At 51.9% G+C, this 21,304-nt stretch overlaps 4 protein-coding genes and 2 pseudogenes across 20 annotated transcripts in view; 1 reads left to right on the top strand and 5 right to left on the bottom strand.

Annotated features, from left to right (window-relative positions):
• Positions 1-613: 613 nt before the first annotated feature.
• Positions 614-1,489, bottom strand: LOC147218119 (high choriolytic enzyme 1-like). 7 transcript variants are annotated; one of them, XM_086174701.1, is made up of 2 exons: positions 1,373-1,489; positions 614-1,309 (listed from the first exon to the last, which is right to left on the bottom strand). In XM_086174701.1, exons 1-2 carry the CDS (start codon positions 1,487-1,489, stop codon positions 614-616), a joined length of 813 nt encoding a protein of 270 aa, XP_086030827.1. The 7 variants fall into 7 exon arrangements, with proteins under 7 accessions (XP_086030827.1, XP_086030830.1, XP_086030828.1 ...); XM_086174704.1 differs by having other exon boundaries at positions 614-1,284; positions 1,378-1,489; XM_086174702.1 differs by having other exon boundaries at positions 614-1,336; positions 1,409-1,489.
• Positions 1,490-5,997: 4,508 nt separating this feature from the next.
• Positions 5,998-6,873, bottom strand: LOC147218118 (high choriolytic enzyme 1-like). 7 transcript variants are annotated; one of them, XM_086174688.1, is made up of 2 exons: positions 6,757-6,873; positions 5,998-6,693 (listed from the first exon to the last, which is right to left on the bottom strand). In XM_086174688.1, the coding sequence occupies exons 1-2, from the start codon at positions 6,871-6,873 to the stop codon at positions 5,998-6,000; spliced, it is 813 nt and encodes a 270-aa protein (XP_086030814.1). The 7 variants fall into 7 exon arrangements, with proteins under 7 accessions (XP_086030814.1, XP_086030817.1, XP_086030815.1 ...); XM_086174691.1 differs by having other exon boundaries at positions 5,998-6,668; positions 6,762-6,873; XM_086174689.1 differs by having other exon boundaries at positions 5,998-6,720; positions 6,793-6,873.
• A 331-nt stretch (positions 6,874-7,204) lies between these two features.
• LOC147218117 (high choriolytic enzyme 1-like) lies at positions 7,205-8,068 on the top strand. 5 transcript variants are annotated; one of them, XM_086174696.1, is made up of 2 exons: positions 7,205-7,321; positions 7,373-8,068. In XM_086174696.1, the coding sequence occupies exons 1-2, from the start codon at positions 7,205-7,207 to the stop codon at positions 8,066-8,068; spliced, it is 813 nt and encodes a 270-aa protein (XP_086030822.1). The 5 variants fall into 5 exon arrangements, with proteins under 5 accessions (XP_086030822.1, XP_086030821.1, XP_086030820.1 ...); XM_086174695.1 differs by having other exon boundaries at positions 7,205-7,330; XM_086174697.1 differs by having other exon boundaries at positions 7,211-7,268; positions 7,341-8,068.
• Positions 8,069-14,686: 6,618 nt separating this feature from the next.
• Positions 14,687-17,497, bottom strand: LOC147218116 (gonadotropin-releasing hormone II receptor pseudogene; annotated as a pseudogene).
• A 1,276-nt stretch (positions 17,498-18,773) lies between these two features.
• LOC147218115 (tetraspanin-17 pseudogene) lies at positions 18,774-19,650 on the bottom strand (annotated as a pseudogene).
• A 1,068-nt stretch (positions 19,651-20,718) lies between these two features.
• Positions 20,719-21,304, bottom strand: part of LOC147218114 (uncharacterized) — a 3,946-nt gene continuing 3,360 nt past the window's right edge. The window contains exons 8-9 of the mRNA XM_086175094.1: positions 21,294-21,304; positions 20,719-21,083 (exon numbers count right to left, since the gene is read on the bottom strand). The exon at positions 21,294-21,304 is cut by the window's right edge and continues 40 nt beyond it. Of these exons, the coding sequence (XP_086031220.1) occupies positions 21,030-21,083; positions 21,294-21,304 (65 nt within the window). The 3' untranslated portion in view covers positions 20,719-21,029. The remainder of the gene's footprint in view (positions 21,084-21,293) is intronic.

Raw genomic sequence — 21,304 nt, 5'->3', positions numbered from 1 at the left:
AGCGGTCAAAAGGAGTTTGCTCCGCAGGGTGGCCAGACTCTCCCTTAGAGATAGGGTGAGAAGTTTGGTCATCTGGGGGGGAGCTTGAAGTAGAGCCGCTGCTCCTCTGCATAGAAAGGAGTAGGATGAGGTGGCTCGGGCATCTGGTCACGATGCCTCCTGGACACCTACCGGGGAAGGTATTTCAGGCATGTCCATCTGGGAGGAGACCGCAGGGAAGACACAGGACACGCTGGACAGACTGTGACTCCAGGCTGTCCGGGGAACCCCTTGTGTTCCCCCCAGAGGAGCTGGACCATGTGGCGAAGGAGGTCTTGGCCAGACTGCTCTGGCTGCTGCCCCTGCGACCCAACTCCGGATAAGTGAGGAAAGATGGATGGATGGATCAGCCGGCTACCGACATCCATGTTGACTCAAATATTACTGGTACTATGATCTCAAAAGCATGCAGAGCATGAAATGAATGGCTCTCTGACGGTGTCTGGCAGTTTGCTGAATTCATGACAACTTACACAGCATCTGATTTCCTTGTTTTATTGGTTTGAAAGTATCTGAAAGTTACTACAGCTGAGGAACTGGAACCGAGGCTTTTCTTCCGAGGATCAGGACGTCGTTAGCAGCGATAGAGACGGTTGACCCGGTGGACGTCCCATTGGGACATGCCGTTCCTCTGGCCGATCCTGACGTTGGCGTTGGGGATGGGGGTGATGGTCTCCTTTCCGTACTGGGTGGTGAAGGCCGTTCTCCCGTAGTGCATGACGGAGCCGTAGTCGTAGGGAGTGTTGAGGTTGTTGGTGTTCCCCTTGCGGAAGTTGTGGGACATGGATGGGCTGATGTACTTCCAGTTGATCCTGACGTACTTGTCGCGGTCGCTCCTGGTCTGCTCGTGCTGGAAGCCCAGAGCGTGGAGTATCTCGTGCTGGATGATGCCGAAGTAGACGCAGCCCTGCTTGTTGAGAGAGACAACCTGGCCGCCTCCCACTCTGCCCAGGGACGAGAAGCACCCGCTTCTGCTCTGAAACTTGATGTAGTCGTAGTGGTTGGTACGAGCCACGAAGCGGATGCAGGTCCTTCTGTGGAAGGATTTCATGCCGCTTTCGATCCTCTGCCTCTCGGAGCCGGTGAACTCCCTGCCCAGGGTGTATGGGATGGTCACCAGGCCGTTGGAGGACTTCTTCCACAGGCAGCTGCCGGACCAGCATTTAATGGCGTTTCTGGTCGTGGGAGCCATGATGTCTCCTTCCAGAAGGATCTCATCGGTACCGTTGTTGGCACTCAGGATTCTGGTGCTGATGTCAACAGTGTTGTCCTCTTCTCCTTCTCCTTCCTCTCCTTCCTCTTCTTCTTCTTCACCTTCTTCTTCTCCTTCTACTTCTTCTCCTTCTGGGATTTCTTCTCCTTCTGGGACCTCTTCATCCTGGAGAGGATGTGCCTGAGTGAAGCCGAGCAGGAGCAGCAGCAACAGGCTGGCAGAGGGAGTCATCTTCATGGTGGGTCTGTGGAGGTTCTACGCTGCAGAGACTCCCTGAAGACTGATGTCAGACTCAAGTGAGTCCAAGGTTTTTATACTCTCCTCTCCAGGCGTGTCTTCAGCAGGATTATGGGTTGGGGTCCACAAAGCTACTCCCGAGTAAACCTATGCAGGGAGGACTCTACAGACAAACCCACTATTCAAACATGGTTTGTCATCTCTGGACGCCATGAAGAAATAGGAGCTTTTTATTTCTTGGCTAAATACTCCCTATGGTCGTTCAGTAATGACTTCACACTAATGGCACAGTACACTAGTCCACAAGCTTGTCAACGGAGACTTCACTTCATGTGCAAGTTGAGCTAATAACCCTTTGTTTGCCATCCAATATCTCCTCTCAAACCATAGTACTTCTGGTCAGACTTGAAACACTTTTCTGCAACTGGATCTGCTTTGTAGGATACATTGACCATACAGTAAGTGGAGTCTTCTGTTTGTAGGTTTACTTGGGACTTTTGTAGGTTTACTTAGGAGTAGCTGTGCGGACTCCATTACATAATCCTGCTGAAGACATTGATTGGGCTGAATACTCCTTGTGGTCTTTCAGTAATAATATGTCACATAATGGTACAGTCCATCAGAGTCCACAGTTAATGCCAATCCCTCTTTTGGGGAAATACAACAAATGGCCCATAGCACTATTTAGTTAAGCAAGGGGTCTGGGTCGCAAAAATATGATCTCAAGAAAATGCCGTAACTTTGAAACTACAAGTTTGCCACAGCTTCTGCAAACACCTTACGTAGACTGATAACCATTCTGAGACTCCATTAGCTGTGATGTTTGCTTGATGGTCCACCATTCCTTCCAATTGTCCTGACCAATGTCCTGATCATCCTCAGATTTTTCTCTGCTTTACAACTCCCTTTTCCCCTGTGGGTACGGCCTGGTGCCTCCCACTTACCCTTGGTTCCACGCTAAGCTGATTCAACTTTGGGTTACGTTAGATGGCGAATCTTGAATGATCTACCTTTTCTTACCAATACTTTGGCTGGTTGGACTCTGTATACTCTTTGTAAGCCCATGTTCTTCCTTTTGATATCAAAGGGCTGATATGCTGCAAGCCTTGGATTTGACATGATCAAGGTGACGCTGACTTACACTGTGAGGCCACAGTCCTCACACCACCTTTTAATCAGCTTCACATTCTGCAGTGTATCTTCAAGCCCTTTGCAGATGAGCCAAAAAGCAACATACACTGTCTGCCAATATTCAAAGGGTTGGTACTCTTAAGAAGCATTATAATTGATAGTGATCATTATATTTGATTAATCCCTCGTGGGGAAATTGGTTCTCTGGGATGAACCCATCATGAATGAACCATCGGCAGCAGGTTGCCGTCCACCAGCGCCAGGGGAGCAGTTAGGGGTTCAGTGTCTCAACAACGCTTGGACACACTAGGAGGAGCAGGGAATCGAACCAGGAGTGTTCAGTTCCAAACAACCTCGTGCATCACACCGCCCCTATAACCAGTGCTCCGGGTAAGGCCTGAACTCACAACCTCGGCAGTGCTCTGCTGAATAGTCATATAAGTACAGCGTGCTAACCAATTGCGTCACTGGAGCTCTCAACAGTGCATCCAGTGAAGATGACTGGTGATTGCATCTTTACTTAGACATATTTATGGGCACAAAGTCTTCTTTTGCTTTAAGCTTTTACCTTCCAGGGTTGTCACAGCCAATCATCCTCCTCCATCTAATCCTATTCTCTGTATCCTTTTCAGTCTGGCGTCTCTGACCTTATTTCCGAAACGTCTAACATGTGCTGTCCCTCTGACAGACTCTCTATCCTGGTCACTGCCAAAGAGAACCTCAACAGCTTCACCTCTGGTACCCCCAGCGCTGCATCCTGTCTTCTCCTCAGTGCCACTGTTTCCAAACCATACAGGGTGGCTGGTCTCAAACCTGTCTTGTCCACCTTTCCTTTCCTTCTGGCTGACTTTCTTCTATCACATAGTAGCCGCGATACTTTTCTGCAGCCATTCCAACCTGCTTGAACCCGTTTTTTCACCTCTTTCCCACTCTCTCCATTGGTCTGGACTGTTGACCCAAAATACTGGAAATCCTCCACCTGCTTTATCTCCACTCCCTGTAGCCTCACCGTTCCACTTGGGTCCCTCGCATTCACACGCTCATATTCTGTCTCGCTGCAGCTGACCTTCAATCCTCCACTTCCAGAGCATACCTCCATCTCTTGATATTTTCTTCCACCTGTTCCCTGCTCCCATTACCGATGACAATGTCATCTGCAAACTTAATGGTTCATTGAGATTTCCTTTCTAACCACAGCTGTCAGCCTGTTCATCACCACTGCAAGCAAGAAGGGGCTCAGAGATGTTCCCTGATCTAGTCCTACCTCTACCTTGAACTTCTGTGTCACACCTCCATCATGCCTCACCACGGTCTCATAGCTTGCAGTTTTAACATAGTTCTCTACCACTCCAGACTTCCTCATACAGTGCCATAGTTCCTCTCTCTGCACCCTGTCGTTTGCTTTTTCTAGGTCTACAATGACACCATGTAGCTCCCTCTGACCGTCTCTGTGCTTCTCTTCTTGCATTCTCAGGGCAGATATTGCATCTGTAGCACTGTTTCTAGGACTGAAACCATACATAGTGTTGCTCACAGATGTTGACATCTCAGTCTAGTTTCAACTACTACTCAACTACTCAACTACTACTCATGCCTTCATTGTCTGGCTCATCAAACTCAATTATGAGCAAAAAGTGCACATGTTCAGTTCTACTCTAACAGTTACGATGGACAAAATTTGACATTTTGAAGAGCGATTGATTTGGCAGTCGTGGTATTGGATCTAAGTCGACTGATGAATATCTTGATAGATGCTTGAATAAAACCATGTCTGACTCCTCAGGGACAACTCCAGGGCCGCCCTCAGTTTACCTCAGCATGCACTATAATGGGCACATGGTCTTACACTATTTAGTCTCTGAGTTTGTGGTCAGCGATTGATAGCAAGGTGGAAACTCACCGTTGATAAAAATGTATCAAAGTATTTGTTACTGTTTTAAAGAAACCGTTTTCCAAGACACGTGTTTGCTTTCAATCCTCCAACTAAAAGACATTGGATTCCATTGAGACCCTCAACTATAGTCGTTTGAAGTGATGGCGTAACAAAAGTGTTTTCAGGAGGATGGTTTTTAATGACTTCTCAAGCCACCTGGTTGTAGGGGCTTCACTATCAGTGCTTTGAGGGTAAAACACTGGTAAATCAGTCTGAAGGTAAACGCTCCTTGTCTTTAAGAGGCAGGTGACGGGGGCCTTTTGTAACACCATGACACTTTTGTTAGAGAAGGATGTGCAAGTGTATCTATGGAGGTGGTCCCCTTGATGATGGACCAATGTTCCCTCTCAGCAGGAAAACATAGAAACACAAACTGTCCTCCCAGACAGCCCTGCCAACTCACACATGTCCGCAATAGAAAGCAAAACAAATGTGAATGAAATGTGTCCGTTTTAACATATCCAAAATGTGAATACACTCCCACTGCACTCTAGTCTTTGATTGAACATACATTCTTTTGTTTTGGCATAAACACACCTCTGTTAGATACATTTGCCTGATACAGGATATCCCCTTTAAAATGTGAAAAAAATAACAAAAAGAACCGATAAGAACAACAAGCTTTGTCCGTTTTTTTTTCATCTTGGACAGTCCTTAGGCCTCTTCCCAAGGATGTTAACAACCAGAAGAGGGATGAGCTCTTTGGGACAATCCGTCCGATTTCTAGTTTGACCTTTGATAAGGGAGGCTAGTCATTAATCCCCTGTTGTCGTCAAATTCTATGCTAAACTTGTTTTACTTGATAAGTGACTAGACAGTGTTCTGAGCGGGTAAATGTGTAAAATGAAACTACAAAGGCATGATGTAGGTCTCTGATCAGTGGACCTCTTTTTTGATGACTGCAGTTGGATTGGCTTTGCCCAGGAGTAAGAACCAGACGTTTTCATGGAGGCTGTAATTAGGCGCAGGTTAACCAATGGGAAAACAGACTAAAAACAATATAGTTGCATGCAAAACTGAATAGAAAAAATCTAGTCGCCACAATCTCCCTCTACCAGCTCCAGCTCCTGCTATGCTGCTTGATGAAAAGGTCATGACTGCTGGTCAGATTTACAATCTGACCAGCAAACATCTTTAGCCGCTGGAGTTCAAGTTGTACTTTAGGGCTAAAAACGGCTTTTTGATTGGTCTCTGTTTCAGAAAACCTACGAATGGATCAGCCGGCTACCGACATCCATGTTGACTCAAATATTACTGGTACTATGATCTCAAAAGCATGCAGAGCATGAAATGAATGGCTCTCTGACGGTGTCTGGCAGTGTGCTGAATTCATGACAACTTACACAGCATCTGATTTCCTTGTTTTATTGGTTTGAAAGTATCTGAAAGTTACTACAGCTGAGGAACTGGAACCGAGGCTTTTCTTCCGAGGATCAGGACGTCGTTAGCAGCGATAGAGACGGTTGACCCGGCGGACGTCCCATTGGGACATGCCGTTCCTCTGGCCGATCCTGACGTTGGCGTTGGGGATGGGGGTGATGGTCTCCTTTCCGTACTGGGTGGTGAAGGCCGTTCTCCCGTAGTGCATGACGGAGCCGTAGTCGTAGGGAGTGTTGAGGTTGTTGGTGTTCCCCTTGCGGAAGTTGTGGGACATGGATGGGCTGATGTACTTCCAGTTGATCCTGACGTACTTGTCGCGGTCGCTCCTGGTCTGCTCGTGCTGGAAGCCCAGAGCGTGGAGTATCTCGTGCTGGATGATGCCGAAGTAGACGCAGCCCTGCTTGTTGAGAGAGACAACCTGGCCGCCTCCCACTCTGCCCAGGGACGAGAAGCACCCGCTTCTGCTCTGAAACTTGATGTAGTCGTAGTGGTTGGTACGAGCCACGAAGCGGATGCAGGTCCTTCTGTGGAAGGATTGCATGCCGCTTTCGATCCTCTGCCTCTCGGAGCCGGTGAACTCCCTGCCCAGGGTGTATGGGATGGTCACCAGGCCGTTGGAGGACTTCTTCCACAGGCAGCTGCCGGACCAGCATTTAATGGCGTTTCTGGTCGTGGGAGCCATGATGTCTCCTTCCAGAAGGATCTCATCGGTACCGTTGTTGGCACTCAGGATTCTGGTGCTGATGTCAACAGTGTTGTCCTCTTCTCCTTCTCCTTCCTCTCCTTCCTCTTCTCCTTCTTCACCTTCTTCTTCTCCTTCTACTTCTTCTCCTTCTGGGATTTCTTCTCCTTCTGGGACCTCTTCATCCTGGAGAGGATGTGCCTGAGTGAAGCCGAGCAGGAGCAGCAGCAACAGGCTGGCAGAGGGAGTCATCTTCATGGTGGGTCTGTGGAGGTTCTACGCTGCAGAGACTCCCTGAAGACTGATGTCAGACTCAAGTGAGTCCAAGGTTTTTATACTCTCCTCTCCAGGCGTGTCTTCAGCAGGATTATAGGTCATGGCGTCCAGAGATGACAAACCATGTTTGAATAGTGGGTTTGTCTGTAGAGTCCTCCCTGCATAGGTTTACTCAGGAGTAGCTTTGTGGACCCCAACCCATAATCCTGCTGAAGACACGCCTGGAGAGGAGAGTATAAAAACCTTGGACTCACTTGAGTCTGACATCAGTCTTCAGGGAGTCTCTGCAGCGTAGAACCTCCACAGACCCACCATGAAGATGACTCCCTCTGCCAGCCTGTTGCTGCTGCTCCTGCTCGGCTTCACTCAGGCACATCCTCTCCAGGATGAAGAGGTCCCAGAAGGAGAAGAAATCCCAGAAGGAGAAGAAGTAGAAGGAGTAGAAGAAGGTGAAGAAGGAGAAGAAGGAGAAGGAGAAGAGGACAACACTGTTGACATCAGCACCAGAATCCTGAGTGCCAACAACGGTACCGATGAGATCCTTCTGGAAGGAGACATCATGGCTCCCACGACCAGAAACGCCATTAAATGCTGGTCCGGCAGCTGCCTGTGGAAGAAGTCCTCCAACGGCCTGGTGACCATCCCATACACCCTGGGCAGGGAGTTCACCGGCTCCGAGAGGCAGAAGATCGAAAACGGCATGCAATCCTTCCACAGAAGGACCTGCATCCGCTTCGTGGCTCGTACCAACCACTACGACTACATCAAGTTTCAGAGCAGAAGCGGGTGCTTCTCGTCCCTGGGCAGAGTGGGAGGCGGCCAGGTTGTCTCTCTCAACAAGCAGGGCTGCGTCTACTTCGGCATCATCCAGCACGAGATACTCCACGCTCTGGGCTTCCAGCACGAGCAGACCAGGAGCGACCGCGACAAGTACGTCAGGATCAACTGGAAGTACATCAGCCCATCCATGTCCCACAACTTCCGCAAGGGGAACACCAACAACCTCAACACTCCCTACGACTACGGCTCCGTCATGCACTACGGGAGAACGGCCTTCACCACCCAGTACGGAAAGGAGACCATCACCCCCATCCCCAACGCCAACGTCAGGATCGGCCAGAGGAACGGCATGTCCCAATGGGACGTCCACCGGGTCAACCGTCTCTATCGCTGCTAACGACGTCCTGACCCTCGGAAGAAAAGCCTCGGTTCCAGTTCCTCAGCTGTAGTAACTTTCAGATACTTTCAAACCAATAAAACAAGGAAATCAGATGCTGTGTAAGTTGTCATGAATTCAGCAAACTGCCAGACACCGTCAGAGAGCCATTCATTTCATGCTCTGCATGCTTTTGAGATCATAGTACCAGTAATATTTGAGTCAACATGGATGTCGGTAGCCTGCTGATCCATTCGTAGGTTTTCTGAAACAGAGACCAATCAAAAAGCCGTTTTTAGCCCTAAAGTACAACTTGAACTCCAGCAGCTAAAGATGTTTGCTGGTCATATTGTAAATCTGAATAACTATGGCTCCATCATGCACGACGGGACAATGACCTTCTCTACCCTGTATGGAAAAGGAGACCATCACCCCCATCCCTGACCCCAATGCAAGGATTGCCCAGAGGAACGGCATTTCCCTATGGGACATCCACCACGTCAACCTGCTCTATCACTACTCACAACATCCTGACCCTCAGAAGAAACGCTTTTTATTTGGGAATTCACACTGCTTCTCCTCCAGACTGTTTTAGCCTTTCAATTAAAAGCACATGAGATTAGTCTAAATATTATCTAGCCTGATAAATTAAACAAAGGATTGAAATAATTCTCCTGCACGTTGTTCACACATGACATTGTGATCCGTAGTGAGAGCAGACAACAGGTAGAGGAGCATCTAGAGGTGGAGGTATGCTCTGGAAAGGAGAGGAATGACAGTTAGTCTCAGCAAGACAGAATATATGTGTGTGAATGAGAGGAACTCGGGTGGAACGGTGAGGCTACAGGGAGTGGAGATCAAGAAGCTGGAGGATTTCAGGTACTTGGGGTCAACAGTCCAGAGCGTAGGAGAGTGTGGAAAAGAGGTGAGGTAACGGATTCAAGTAGGTTGGAATGGGTGGAGAAAAGTGTCAGGGGTACAAAGAGATAGAAGACTATCATCCAGAAGGAAAGGAAAGGTGTACAAGACAGTGGTGAGACCGGCGATGATGTTTGGACTAGAAACTGTTCCAATGACCAAAAGACAGCAGGCAGAACTAGAGGTTGCAGAGATATAGATGTTGAGGTTCTCTTTGGGAGTGACCAGGATGGAGAGGATCAGGAATGAGTCCATCAGAGGAACAGCACATGTTAGATGTTTTGGAGAGAAGGTCAGAGAAGCCAGACTGAGATGGTTGGGTCATGGACAGAGGAGGGATAGAGAATATATTGGTAGACGGATGCTGGAATTGGAGCTGCCAGGCAGGAGGTCTGGAGGAAGACCAAAGAGAAGGTTTATGGACGTCGTGAGAGAGGATATGAAGGTAGTTGGTGTGAGAGAGGAAGATACAGAGGATAGGGTTAGATGGAGGAGGCTGATTGGCTGTGGCGACACCTGAAGGGAAAAGCCGAAACGAAAAGAAGTTTGAAGGAATTTTCCTATTACGTCCTTTGTCGGTTGGCACAAAGACTTCTCTGCGGCCACCAATAACAATCATTTTCATGTGGAGTAACCCATTAATTCCATGGCTGATTTAACAAAGTAAAATAGTCCAAGTCCTTCCACTTTCTTTCAAAATGTCCAGGAGAGAAAATCACGAGGAGATGTCACAATATGTAGAAAACAGCTCCGACCCAATCAGGTGCAACAAACGTCACCCGATGTTGTCTACAATAACAGTCCTCGGTATAAAATGACGATCATTATCTTGACAGATTTAATGGATTAGCGTTTAGACATGTGCCACGCGCACGCTTTCGCATAAGGCGCGCACTCACACACACACACACACACACTCACACACACACACAGACACACACACACACACAGAAAGCACAGAAAAGCCACTTCCACAAAGCAAAGCGAACCTACTGGCTCTTTAACTGTTGGTGGGGCTGAAAAGAAACAGGTGTTCAGACCCTGAAGCCCCAGCAGGGGTGTGATGTGAGTGGGCGGGACGGCGGCTGATCTGCTGGTTTCACAGGAATTCAAACAGGGATCCACTGATGGGGTGAGATTGTTCTGCCGCAGAGAGCGGCAGTGGATGTTCCCCTTGTTTTAAATGATTAAGGTTTTCTCTCTGAACTGTGACGGATTTCAGTGCCTTTTTAAAACCGCGGTGAGAAACGCCTCTTGCGTTTCTATCCCATCTGTTTTCTTCTTCCTGTGGTATCTCTCGCTTCGGCCGCTCGCCAGACGACTCGTCTTTTGCTCGGGAACTGGGACATCATTGAAGCACCGCAGACCACGCCATGCGAGGAGTGAATGCACGACCTGAGTACGTGAATCTGTGTGAAACTGTCAAAAATAAAAACACAACTCAAATGTTTTTTTTCTTTTTAAAAAGAGTAACATTTTTTAAAAAGTCAGAAGCATTGGCCTGCATTCGTAATAAAGAAAACCTTCAGATTATTGAGACCGAGGTCAGGCACGATAAATACACCATGGAAGTATTTTGAAAACATGAGGATCATGAGACAATTTAGAAATTGTGATCTAGTGATATTGCTTCCCGCTGAAGCGTCTGATGTCCGTGTCTCGTCGGAAAGTGTGTCCTACTGTTTCTGTCCAGAGGTTCATCCATTCAGTCGACGAAGCTTCAACTAATCATCTTTTAATTATAATATAGGGAACATTTCACCCCAAAACACATGCAGCCAAGCGTAACTTGTTAAAATCGCCATATTTGCTTATCGTTGGCGTCTGTACTGGCATCCAGTGGGCTCTTTATGCAACTGCATTGAGAAGCAGGCTAAACCCTTCGTCTCGTCGCACTCGAGTGGAAAATCCTGTTTTGTGTTTTCCCATTCATTAAACAGGGATTAAGGGAAAGGTCAGTTGTTTCTCTTCTTACCAGATGAGATCTCTGGGGGGCGGTGGCGTTGAAGGCTGAAGACCCACCACATCTGCATCTGCCAGAGGTTGATGAGACACTGATCCAGGTGGGAACAAACAGATAGATCTGGAAGACCAATGACGCAAGTCAAAAAGTTAAACCGGGCAAAGACGGGAGCTCCTGAGTGCGATTGCTTATCTGAGTTAAAGGTGAAATGACAACATTAGATGATAAACAGACTGTCGCTCGTCCACTCACCCAGAAATATAAAGCAGCTCCATAGACATAGTCATGCAAGTTGCCCTTCTTGATTTTAACCTGGATTTAGCTGATTACTTTCATTGTTAATATTATAAAAGGGTGAAATCAATTATCAAATTCAACTTGGAAAAAATGACAATTATGCCATGATCAGCCTTTTCCTCTGATGACATGTTTAAAAGCGATCTTGCTAACATTGGTACAACAACACCAGCATTCCTCTGAATGTAGCACGGTGGAGATGCTGCTTACAGGCATGTAATCCTCCACTACCTCCATGTCTAATTACCATTCTCATCCGTGAAATACTTATACTTACATCTCCAGGACACCTTACCTGTTATCATTTCATTTTTACTACCCACATCTCCTACTGTACACCTGTTATTTCCATTACCGTTCCCTGCGCAAGGCACTTCTTTCATGTCCTTCTTGTATTTCATGTTCTATGGAATGTAGAGTACAGTGTGTGTCTGTGATTGGATCTATATTCCTCATTTGAATGTGTTTTCTGTGATTATTTTTGGCACACATTTTGTTTCTGCTGTGCGTGGTTGAGATTTCCCCACTGTGGGACGATTCAAGGAGCATTTGTCATCTTTTCACGCTGCAATGCGACTCTAACACACCTTTCTGGACTTGTTGCTGTTACAACTTGGAACAAGAAAGAAACGTCACACTCCACATTATATTACATTACATTACATTAGTCATTTCCTTCTCAAGAGATGACATAACATTTGCTTTACTTCTAAGCAACGAAAGAGATGAACTATGTGTCCATGTTATTTTAGGCCTGGCCAAGTTCTTCATTCACATGAACAGAATGCAAAAATGTTCCCCAAATATTACATTCTTTATAAACGATTTTGAATTATATAAAAAATCCTTCAAACTTATGGAAAAATCCAAAAACCAAAAAATATACAGTTTGATGTCTGAGATTCCTTGTGAACCACAAAGTTAAATATATGTTATATTACCCTTGAAAGTTTTTTTTGCCCACCTTTACGCGACTGTAAAACTCAATTTTTCGAACGTTAAAACGTTATCTTCATACAAAATTGAGATACAAGCGGGCGTTTCGTGTCGATCCGCTCACAAGGATATTTAACAAGAATTTATTCCCTGAGTGGCGGCAACCCAACACTGCAGGGAGAGGAAGAGGAGAGGAAGAAGAAGAAGAAGAAGAAGAAGAAGAAGAAGAAGAAGAAGAAAAAGAAGAAGAAGAAGAAGAAGAAGGAGGAAGAGGAGGAGAAGGGACAGATGAGAAGGAGGAGGCGGAGGACGAGTAAGAGGAAGAGAAGCAGAAGGAGGACGAAGAGAAGGTCCGGACGCTCCTGAGATGTTCTCTTCCATAATAATGCTGCCAACAGGAACACCTTCAGTCTATTTTGTCTTATCTATCTTTAATTGTCTGCACTTCAGGAGGAAATTTACAGATTTACATTTACAGAGTAGACAAGGGTTGTGGTCATAGTTTTATGGGGACGTTTTGCAACTGACGGAAACACGAGTGATTCGATGAAACACGTGTGATTCAGGAAAACACGAGTGATTCGGGACTCGTCGAGAGTGACGTCAGACAGGTGCCTGTCATGCGCAGTCCGACCACTAGGTGGCAGCATTTGGCGCATCCTGCCTCCTTTTGAACAACCCGTGTTTTCTTCTTCTAAAACTCCAGCGGACATTTAAAGGACTATGAAGTTTCATGATTTATTTGATCAGATATTCTTTATTTGTTTGTGTGTTGTTTTCCTGTTTTCCCTTGCTTTTCTCAATATCCCCTGGGGACGTTGACTTCTGCTATTTTCTTATATTTGTCAGAGACCTTTGCTCCTCAAAGTCCTCAGAACATCCGGACCATCTCCCCGCTGGATTTCTTAAATCCCAGAATCCATCCAGGACCAGAGGAGGGGCTGAAAGAGTTCCTTTTCAGAGCCATCGGGGCGAAGCCTGAAAACGATGAATAATAAAAGCGACGTCAGATCGAATCCCGGTCAGGCGTAGGAGAAGACGTGGGCTCTGACCTCCTCGTTCCCGCCGCCGCCTCCTCTCGCTTCGACTAAAGTGATTTTCCATGTCGCCGCCGAGTCACCGGGCCCTTCTTTGCGCGGCGCCGGACGGCGATCCACCCGGATGAACCCCGCCCCCGCACCGGCCACCGAGTCTCACGCCGTGTCCTCGGCGTAAATGATTTACGTCATGGATGATTGTGTGTTTGGGCCGTCGGTTTGTCGGGGTGGCGGGACGGTGCAGCGGTCAGCGCTTCTGACTCGCAGCCTGAAGGTCCCGCATGGATTCCTGCAGGGTTCTTCTCTGTGTTCTCCCAGTGTCTGCGTGGTCTTCCTCCAGCTTCCCCCCACAGTCCAAACACATGCAGGTTTGCTGGAGACCCAACATTGTCCAGCAATGAGAATGACTGAGTGAATCTGCATCCCCCCCACCACCACCACCACCACCACCACCCCAGCCTGCAGGGGAGGCAGCGTGGATAATGAAGAGCGGATCAAGGACTCAGTTATTGTCTCCACGGTCTGCTCCTCCTCTCACATATTGGCGGAGCTCCTGCAGCTTGCCGTGTCTGAGGAACCGAGCGTCCGATTTATTCTGGTCCTCTTATCTCCGTCCAGGTCCTTTCATCCTCCTTCCCAGGAAAACACGCCATAAGAGAAGCTCCGTCGTCTCCGTCTCACAATCCGGAGACGCTCCATTGTTCCCGCCTTAAATCCCTCGCCGCCGCCGCCGCCGCCGCTGCAATCCCACCCATCAGACCCATCAGGCGGGAGTCCTGGACCTCCACGAACAGCCGGAAGCTTCGACGCGTGTGTGAACGCTGCGATCACAGGAGAAGCTTGGAAGGGAGGATGAGTCTGTGACATCACGCAGGGCCTTTGCTGGCAAATGCACTTTGACCTCTGACCTCCACGGGGTCACAGCAGTCGGTCGGACCGCCGTAGTCCTCTGTCAACCTGCTGGCTGTTTGTGGCCTGGAAATGGAGAACCCGGAGAGAACCCGCGGAGGGAAGCCATGCGATCTACCAGAACCAGAGGCCTGACGCCAACGCACCGACTTGTGTCGGGCGCAGGAGGAACGCCGGTGGAACCACAAGAACGTGCAGCAACCGGAAGATCACTGATGTAACGTCGTCTAAAAGAGGAAACAGTTTGGGGACAACCTGGGGCGGCATCTGAGGAAAGGTCAGCGTCAACGTGTTAGGCGCCACTTAACTCGTATCTCCGTCGCTTCCTGAACCACCGGCGCTTATCGGAGCTCTTGATCCTCCCCGAGTCCGTCAGGAGACGTTCACTCAGCCCGCCGATCGACGGCGGCCGGGATCTCAGGACCTCCGGAGACCACATGTTCCCTCAACCCTGACGACGCCTTTCCCTTCGAACCCAGATGCCCCGACATTAACCGCCTTCTTGGTTTCCAGCAGGTCTTTTGGGGAGACCTGAGGCCTCAGCTTGTGACACATCAGATGATCCAACGTCAGATGATCCCATATCAGATGGTCACGTCTCCTGTCAGGTTATCCCATGTCTTGGCAGCAGGTTTGAAGTTGTACTATCATTGTACTGAGGAGAAACGGAGAAGAGTTATCTCGAAGGAGGAGTTTGTCCTGAACGTTCTGGAGGAGCAAAGAGGCTCGACCGACGTGATGCTGGACGTGGTTAGGGTTAGGGTTAGGGTTAGGGTTAGGGTTAGGGTTAGGGAGCGAAGCACGGGTGGGACGGGAGCGAGCGAGTTGGATGAAGCGCTGCAGAACTTCCCCGGTGAGAGCGGTCATCGGTGAGGACTTCAGTGGACATGTTGGTGCCGCCAATAGAGGAGGCGAAGAAGTGCCGGGCAGGAAAAAAAAAGACAACATTTGAAAAAGATTCAAATGAAAGTAAACGAGTCCAAAAATGACCTTGAGAAAAAATTTGAATAAAGATCGGCAACAACCCGCGAGGCTCCTCCGTGGGGTTGAGGCGCCATACTTGTAGTTCCGGGTGTGACGGCACCGGCCGCCTCTCCATTCAGACCCAGGAGCGCCGTCGGCGTGGATCTGAGGAGACGCAGGAGATACAACCCGCCGCCGCCTGACTGGCCACTGCATGGCTCTGAGAGGGCAGCAGGGAGCGGCAACGGGAAACATCGGGAACCTCCATCTGCCTCCTGAGCAAGGACGCCTGGGAGCAGCTGGAGGTGGACGTGGAGCTGGAGGTGAACTTGGTTGAGGTGGAGGTGGAGGTGGAGCGAGGACACGCTTATCAGGCAATGTGCTCTCGTCTCACCGGCTGAGACGTGATGGGAGCCGACAGACCCGGGACCCGGGGGCAACTCACCCAGAGCAAGAGAGATAGAGTGTGTGTGTGTGTGAGTGTGTGTGTGTGTGTGTGTGTGTGTGTGTGTGTGCGTGTGTGTGTGTGTATGCAGGTATCCCAGGTGTCATTACTGTGATGGGAGCTCAGTGTGTCGCTGCAGATGATGTCACAGGCCTCTGGCCTGTTAGCTGCTAATGTTGCTAACCTCCATATTGACAAGAAGTTGTGGGGAAAAACAACATGGTGGTTTATTTGGAGGAGAAGGAGGAGGAGGAGGAGGAGAAGGAGAAAGAGGAGGAGACCAACACAAACAGAACATCAAACCTGGAGGAGCAGCCAGATGAGGAACCGACCAAATAAAACGACCCCCTTGGAGAATCAGCAAAATGTCAACAAGGGCAAGCAGAAAGCGAAGCTTCAGAAAGCACAGAGCAGAAGGTCCAAGTCCCACGGTTGGGGTTTGTCCCCAGGAGTGGCCACCAAAGGTTCTCCCGAGTCCACCTGGAGAAACAGGGCGGACGTTCAGTCTCGACTTGGAGTCACGGAGAAGGGCTGAGAACCAGTTCGGAGGGTTCGAAGATTTCCTGCAACCACAGATACGCCGAGAGCCAATCACAGCTGAGAGCGGGGCGGGGGGCGGGGCTTAGCCCGGCCATGACAGCGAGGGCCGACCGACTGTTCTGGAGCTGTTGGAGGTGTGACCTTCAGGACGCCGTTCTCAGGCGTGTGGTAGAAAGCATCCTGACAGGCTGGACTGGAATCTGGGTTCCGGGTTATGACTTTTCAGTCCAGAAGGAAGCGGTAGAACCTGCTGTGCTCCCTCCGGCCGGAGGCGGAGGAACCCAAGCCAGACGGCAGCGGCGTAAGGAAGGATCAGAGGTCACGTGGAGGTGGAGGAGAACCTGCCTTCTGCTTTGCCTGCTTGTCACACGCAGCTCTCCCGGCTGACGTCACATGACCTTAGCTCCGCCCCCGCGGAGCCGCCGCCCTCCTCGGCAGGACCCCCCCCCCCCCCCCCCCCCCATGACCGCCGGGCTCTTGAGAGGGTCTTCCTGCCTGCGGGGCCCTGGACCATCCTGAACCCTTGGACCCCCTCGCTCCACGGCGAGGACCTGCGGGAGATACACTCCCGCCGCTGCGACCTCCTGACAAGATCTGCTGGACATACCAGACTGACCTTCTGCAGGGGGAAACTTCTGGTTCCATCCAGGACGTGCTATCACGTCCACGTGTCTCCTCCGCTCTGCAGGCTGCTGACAAATTCATTCGTTATCCGCAAACCAGAGGCTTCCGAAGAGCCTTCAATGAACCTGACGACCAAAGGTTCCCCGGTTCCATCCCAGATCCACGCGGATCCTCTCCCTGCCTTCAAGTCAAAGCTCTAAAGCCGTCACCAGGGTCTCACCAGGGCCTCACCAGGGCCTCACCAGGGCCGCGTGGAAGGGGAAGGAAAGGTAAGGAGTCGGGAGGCGGTCCCTTTCTCACCTGATGGACGGAGAGCACGGCGCTCGTGGTCCACGCCGCCGTCAGCATCGCCCTGTTCCTCCCGCGTGCCGCGCCGACGGCCAGGGGGTTCAAGATGGCCGACTGGCGGTCCAGGCCGATCACCGCCGTGACGAAGGCGCAGGAGTACATGGCCTGGAGCTTGAGGAACATGAGGAGCCGGCAGGCCAGGTCGCCGGCGAGCCACCGGACCGTGATGTTCCACTCGGCGTCCACCGGCATCACCACGAAGGTCACCAGGAGGTCGATGGCCGTCAGGCGGGAGATCAGAACGCGGATGCGAGACTTGCGCTTGCGGCTGCAGGTGAACCAGAGGACGGCCGCGTTGCAGAAGGTGGAAACACCCAAAGGACGAAGGTGACGACCACTCGCACTTTGGCCGCGGTGGAGAAGGTGGGCAGCCGGGGGGCCTCGTCCAACCACGTCACGTTACGGCCGGAGAGCGGCCGATCGCGGCCGGCGACGGGGTCGGGTTCCGGGCACGCGTCCCGCTGACACATGGCGACGGGCGGCCGGCGCTCCCTGCCGCGTCAGCCAATCGCAGCCCTCCGCTGTTGCCCCGGAGACCAAGAGGGGGAGGGGCGGCGTGACCGGGTCTGTAACATGTATGTTCAGACAAACACAAACACACACTTTCAGACTCAACCGCCACGGGGTGCCTTGAGCAGCGACACACACACACACACACACACACACACACACACACACACACACACACACACACATCTCTTTGGACTCCGGCTTCCAAAAGAAAACCCCATCATAGACCGAGACAAGCAGGTTTCCAAGGCGACCGGGAAGGCAGCCTTTAAGGACTTGAGGTCCTGGAGGTCCAGGAGGTCCTGGAGGTCCTGGAGGTCCACCTGTCACAAACTGGGCGGAGCTTCTCTCACCCCAGCTGAATCCATCAATTCCCCCCCCCATTGTCCCCGTAAGTCCCCGTCGCCTTGGAAACCACATCTTCCATGATGGCGTCCGTCCGCCCCCCTCGGCCGCGGAGGTGGTTCCTCCTGACCCGGGCAGCAGTCCAAAGGGGTCGCGACCTTTCCCGCCGCCGCCGACTGCAGACTGATCTCAGTGTTAATCCACCTGGGAATTAACCACCTCAGGGTTAACCACCTGGAGATTAACCACCTGGAGATTAACCACCTGGAGATGAACCCGGACGCCGGCGCCGCTCTGCCCCGCAGCCCCGTGCGGGTCCTGGTCTCGGCCGCCCCGATGGCGTGAGGACGGCCTGCCGCCTGGGTTCACTTCCCGTGGGCGTGACCGCCGTCAGGACCGGACCGGCACCCTGCAGGCCCTCCCGTGGCCTGCAGGGTGACATCTCGACATCCTCCGACAGGTTCTTCAACATTACATTCATTTGGATCTTCTCGCGCAAGTTGGGTGCCATGTAGCGCGTTAGCACGCTGAACTTCAGCGCCGCATCCCGGCCCCGGAGAACACGGACATCCATCCTCCGCCGTGTGACGTCGCTGCCGAGGGGACGGAAGTGACGTCACGGGGCGCCGACGCTTTCCTCCACCTTCTGAGGAGCTTTGTGTCCGTTCAAACGCAGGAGAAACACGTCGCTTATTTAAAGACCAGAAATACTAGGAACACGAGTGTGTCCGGTTCACAAAGAGACACGTAAGAATGAACGGATGAAACCTGAAGGTCAGAGTGAGTGATTTACTTCAAATCCATGGAAGGAACATCGAGGGGTGAAATCCTGGTGTAGAAGATGAGAAGTCCACGCCCTGAGAAGACCTCCGGGCGGGCGGCTCCTGGTCGTCATACTGGGATTTGGGCCTGGACGTCTCTGATGTCACAGACCAGGTTGTGCGCCGTGCAGATGATAAAGAGCTCCAGAATCCCGATCCCGAAGAACAACCAGGAAACGAACATCTGGTTCCTGTAGATCCAGCGGTGGAACTGCTTCAGGCAGCCCCTGGTGTAGATGTGCCGGTACAGCTGGCCGGCGTCCAGCCGCCGAACGTTGTAGCCGCACTGGACGTTGAGGACCGTCTGGGCCGGGTCGTCCAGGCAGCAGGAGGACGGCACGCCGCAGCGCTCCCTGCTGGGGTTGGACACGTTGCACCTGAAGTAGATGTTGATGTCCCAGTCGTCGGGCCCCGAGGAGCCGCAGCAGGTCCAGCGCTTCTGGATGAAGTCGATGAAGTTTTGCAGGTCGATGTCGTCGCGGTACGCCTCGATGCTGTTGTTGATGACCGCGCTCAGCCGCTCGACGGTCCAGCCCGTGTAGAAGTAGACGACGAAGCCGACGCCCAGGTGCAGGAAGAAGATGCAGCAGAGGGACAGGCAGAAGAAGTTGAGCAGCAAGGTGTTCTCTCTCAGCGCTCCGATCCAGCCGGCGAAGCCCAGCACGAACATGACGGCGCCCACCAGGATGAAGACCCACACCGGGTCGAAGTGGCCCAGGTTGGCGGCGGACGACAGGTCGGACATGGTGCGCTTCTCGGCGCGAGCCCACAGGCCGACGGCCATCAGGGCGCTGCCCACGAACCAGAAGATGATGTTGAACCCGAACATCAGGTACTTTTCGAAGCAGTTGATGGTGGCCTGTTGCCGTCGGTAGTGTTCCCTCATCAGCGCCAGGTATTGGCGAGCGACCGCGGGCTCCACGACCCAAACGCAGTCGCCCTCGTCCTCTCTGACGGACGGGCCCAACCCCTCGCCGCTCCCCTCTCCAGCGGGCTCGCCGCCGTCACCGCCGCTGCCACCGCCACCGCCACCGTCACCGCCACCGCCACCGTCGCCGCCGCCGCCGCCACCGCCACCGCCCACAGGCTCGCTGTCTCGCTCGCTGACCTCTGCCGACGGGCTCGCCACCATGGCGCGCCGCGGCCAGCTCGCGGTTAGCGGCGCGGTTCTTCTGCGATGAGCTTCCACGGCGAACGGCGCTAACGCATCAGGCTAGCTGTTGACGCCCGCTTCCCCCGGGAGACGGCCGCGCTTCCCCTTTAACAGTGCGGGGGGGCCGGGGGGGCACAGGACCACAGCCTGGAGGGCTTCCCCTGTGTGACACCACAGCCTTCACAGCCTGAAGATGCTCTGCAGTAACTGAGGAGAACATCACACTTCCACAAACAGGAAGTCCAGGCAGCGGATCCTGAAGGGGCGGAGCTTATTGGGGAAGCTCCTGTGGAGGGGGATGCTTGTACACACACAAGGGGACCAATAGGGGAGCAGAATTCTGTGACATCACAGGGGGCGGAGCCTCCGTCAGCTCCCCCTCTGGGCCTCGCCCCCCTTTACGATTAGCCAATCAGATTCTCCTCGTTCCTCTGCGTGTCCGTCCGGCGGCAGACGTCTGACGAGCCGGGATGAAACGGCGGCGAGCGGACCGAGGTCCGACAGGAGGTCGATGGACGGCGGGAAGAAAAGGAGTCGCAGCGGCTAAAAATAGTCTCAGCGCTTCATTGGCCGGACGAGGCTCCGCCTCCAACCTGAAGCCTTCAGACCCGGGGCGGCTGGACGGGCCTCCGCCTGGGGAGGAGCGTCGAGGGCACACACACACACACACACACACACACACACACACACACACACACATACACACACACACACTGAACCTCCCAGCTCCAGCCTGAAGGAGGTCTGCTGGGAACACGGAGAACTTTGAAGGCTGATCGGGAAAGTCATGGATCTGCTGAAGAGCTGCTCCAGTAGAGGTTTCCATCTCGCTCTGTTCTCACTTCTTGAAGACCAGCACGGATTCCGGGTTGGTTTGGTTTTAATTTGCAAACAGGAAAAAAGCAGGAGGTCAGGTCAGGAGACCCCTGGAGAACATCTAGACACAGCTCGTTTGAGCAGAAACACCCGAAGCTGCTGGGACCGCCAGACGCTGGCCGACGTCTGAAGAACTTTGCAGGAACACCAGAGACCAGAGACAGAACTACTCAAAAAAAATACACCCTTCAGAAAAATAACCGACGTCGCGTGCGGCCGTGTCTCCTGGTGATGTGTGTGTGTCTCCATCTTCTCGGAGTGTGCGTCTCCTGATGAGTGTGTGTCCGCTGAGCGTCGTCACCACAGCGGCGCTCTGGTCAGCACGCCCTGCCAGCGGTGAGAGTCTGCAACCTGCAACACAACAGGGTGGGTGTCAGTGTGTGTATGTATGTATGTATGTGTGTGTGTGTGTGTGCGTGTGTGTGTGTGTGTGTGTGTGTGTCCTGGGAGTTTGGTGAAGAACAAACCGCTTTGCAGCCAACGGGTGAGGTTTTGGGAAACGCCCAAAACAAAGATGGAGGCCGGAGCGTCTGCGTGGCGATGGTGTCTTTAAACACTGACCTGCATCCTCT

The sequence above is a fragment of the Fistularia commersonii genome, chromosome 27 (assembly GCF_037954325.1).
Source record: "Fistularia commersonii isolate RoL2024-O1a breed Wild chromosome 27, RoL_Fcom_v1.0, whole genome shotgun sequence".
Lineage (NCBI taxonomy): Eukaryota > Metazoa > Chordata > Actinopteri > Syngnathiformes > Fistulariidae > Fistularia > Fistularia commersonii.
The sequence above is the reverse complement of the archived record's forward strand: the minus strand, read 5'-3'. Positions and strand labels throughout refer to the sequence as shown.

Excerpts from the sequence above, each read along its gene's own strand:
- LOC147218118 (XM_086174687.1), bottom strand. The coding sequence starts at position 6,873 with ATGAAGATGACTCCCTCTGCCAGCCTGTTGCTGCTGCTCCTGCTCGGC.
- LOC147218119 (XM_086174700.1), bottom strand. The coding sequence starts at position 1,489 with ATGAAGATGACTCCCTCTGCCAGCCTGTTGCTGCTGCTCCTGCTCGGC.
- LOC147218117 (XM_086174694.1), top strand. The coding sequence starts at position 7,205 with ATGAAGATGACTCCCTCTGCCAGCCTGTTGCTGCTGCTCCTGCTCGGC.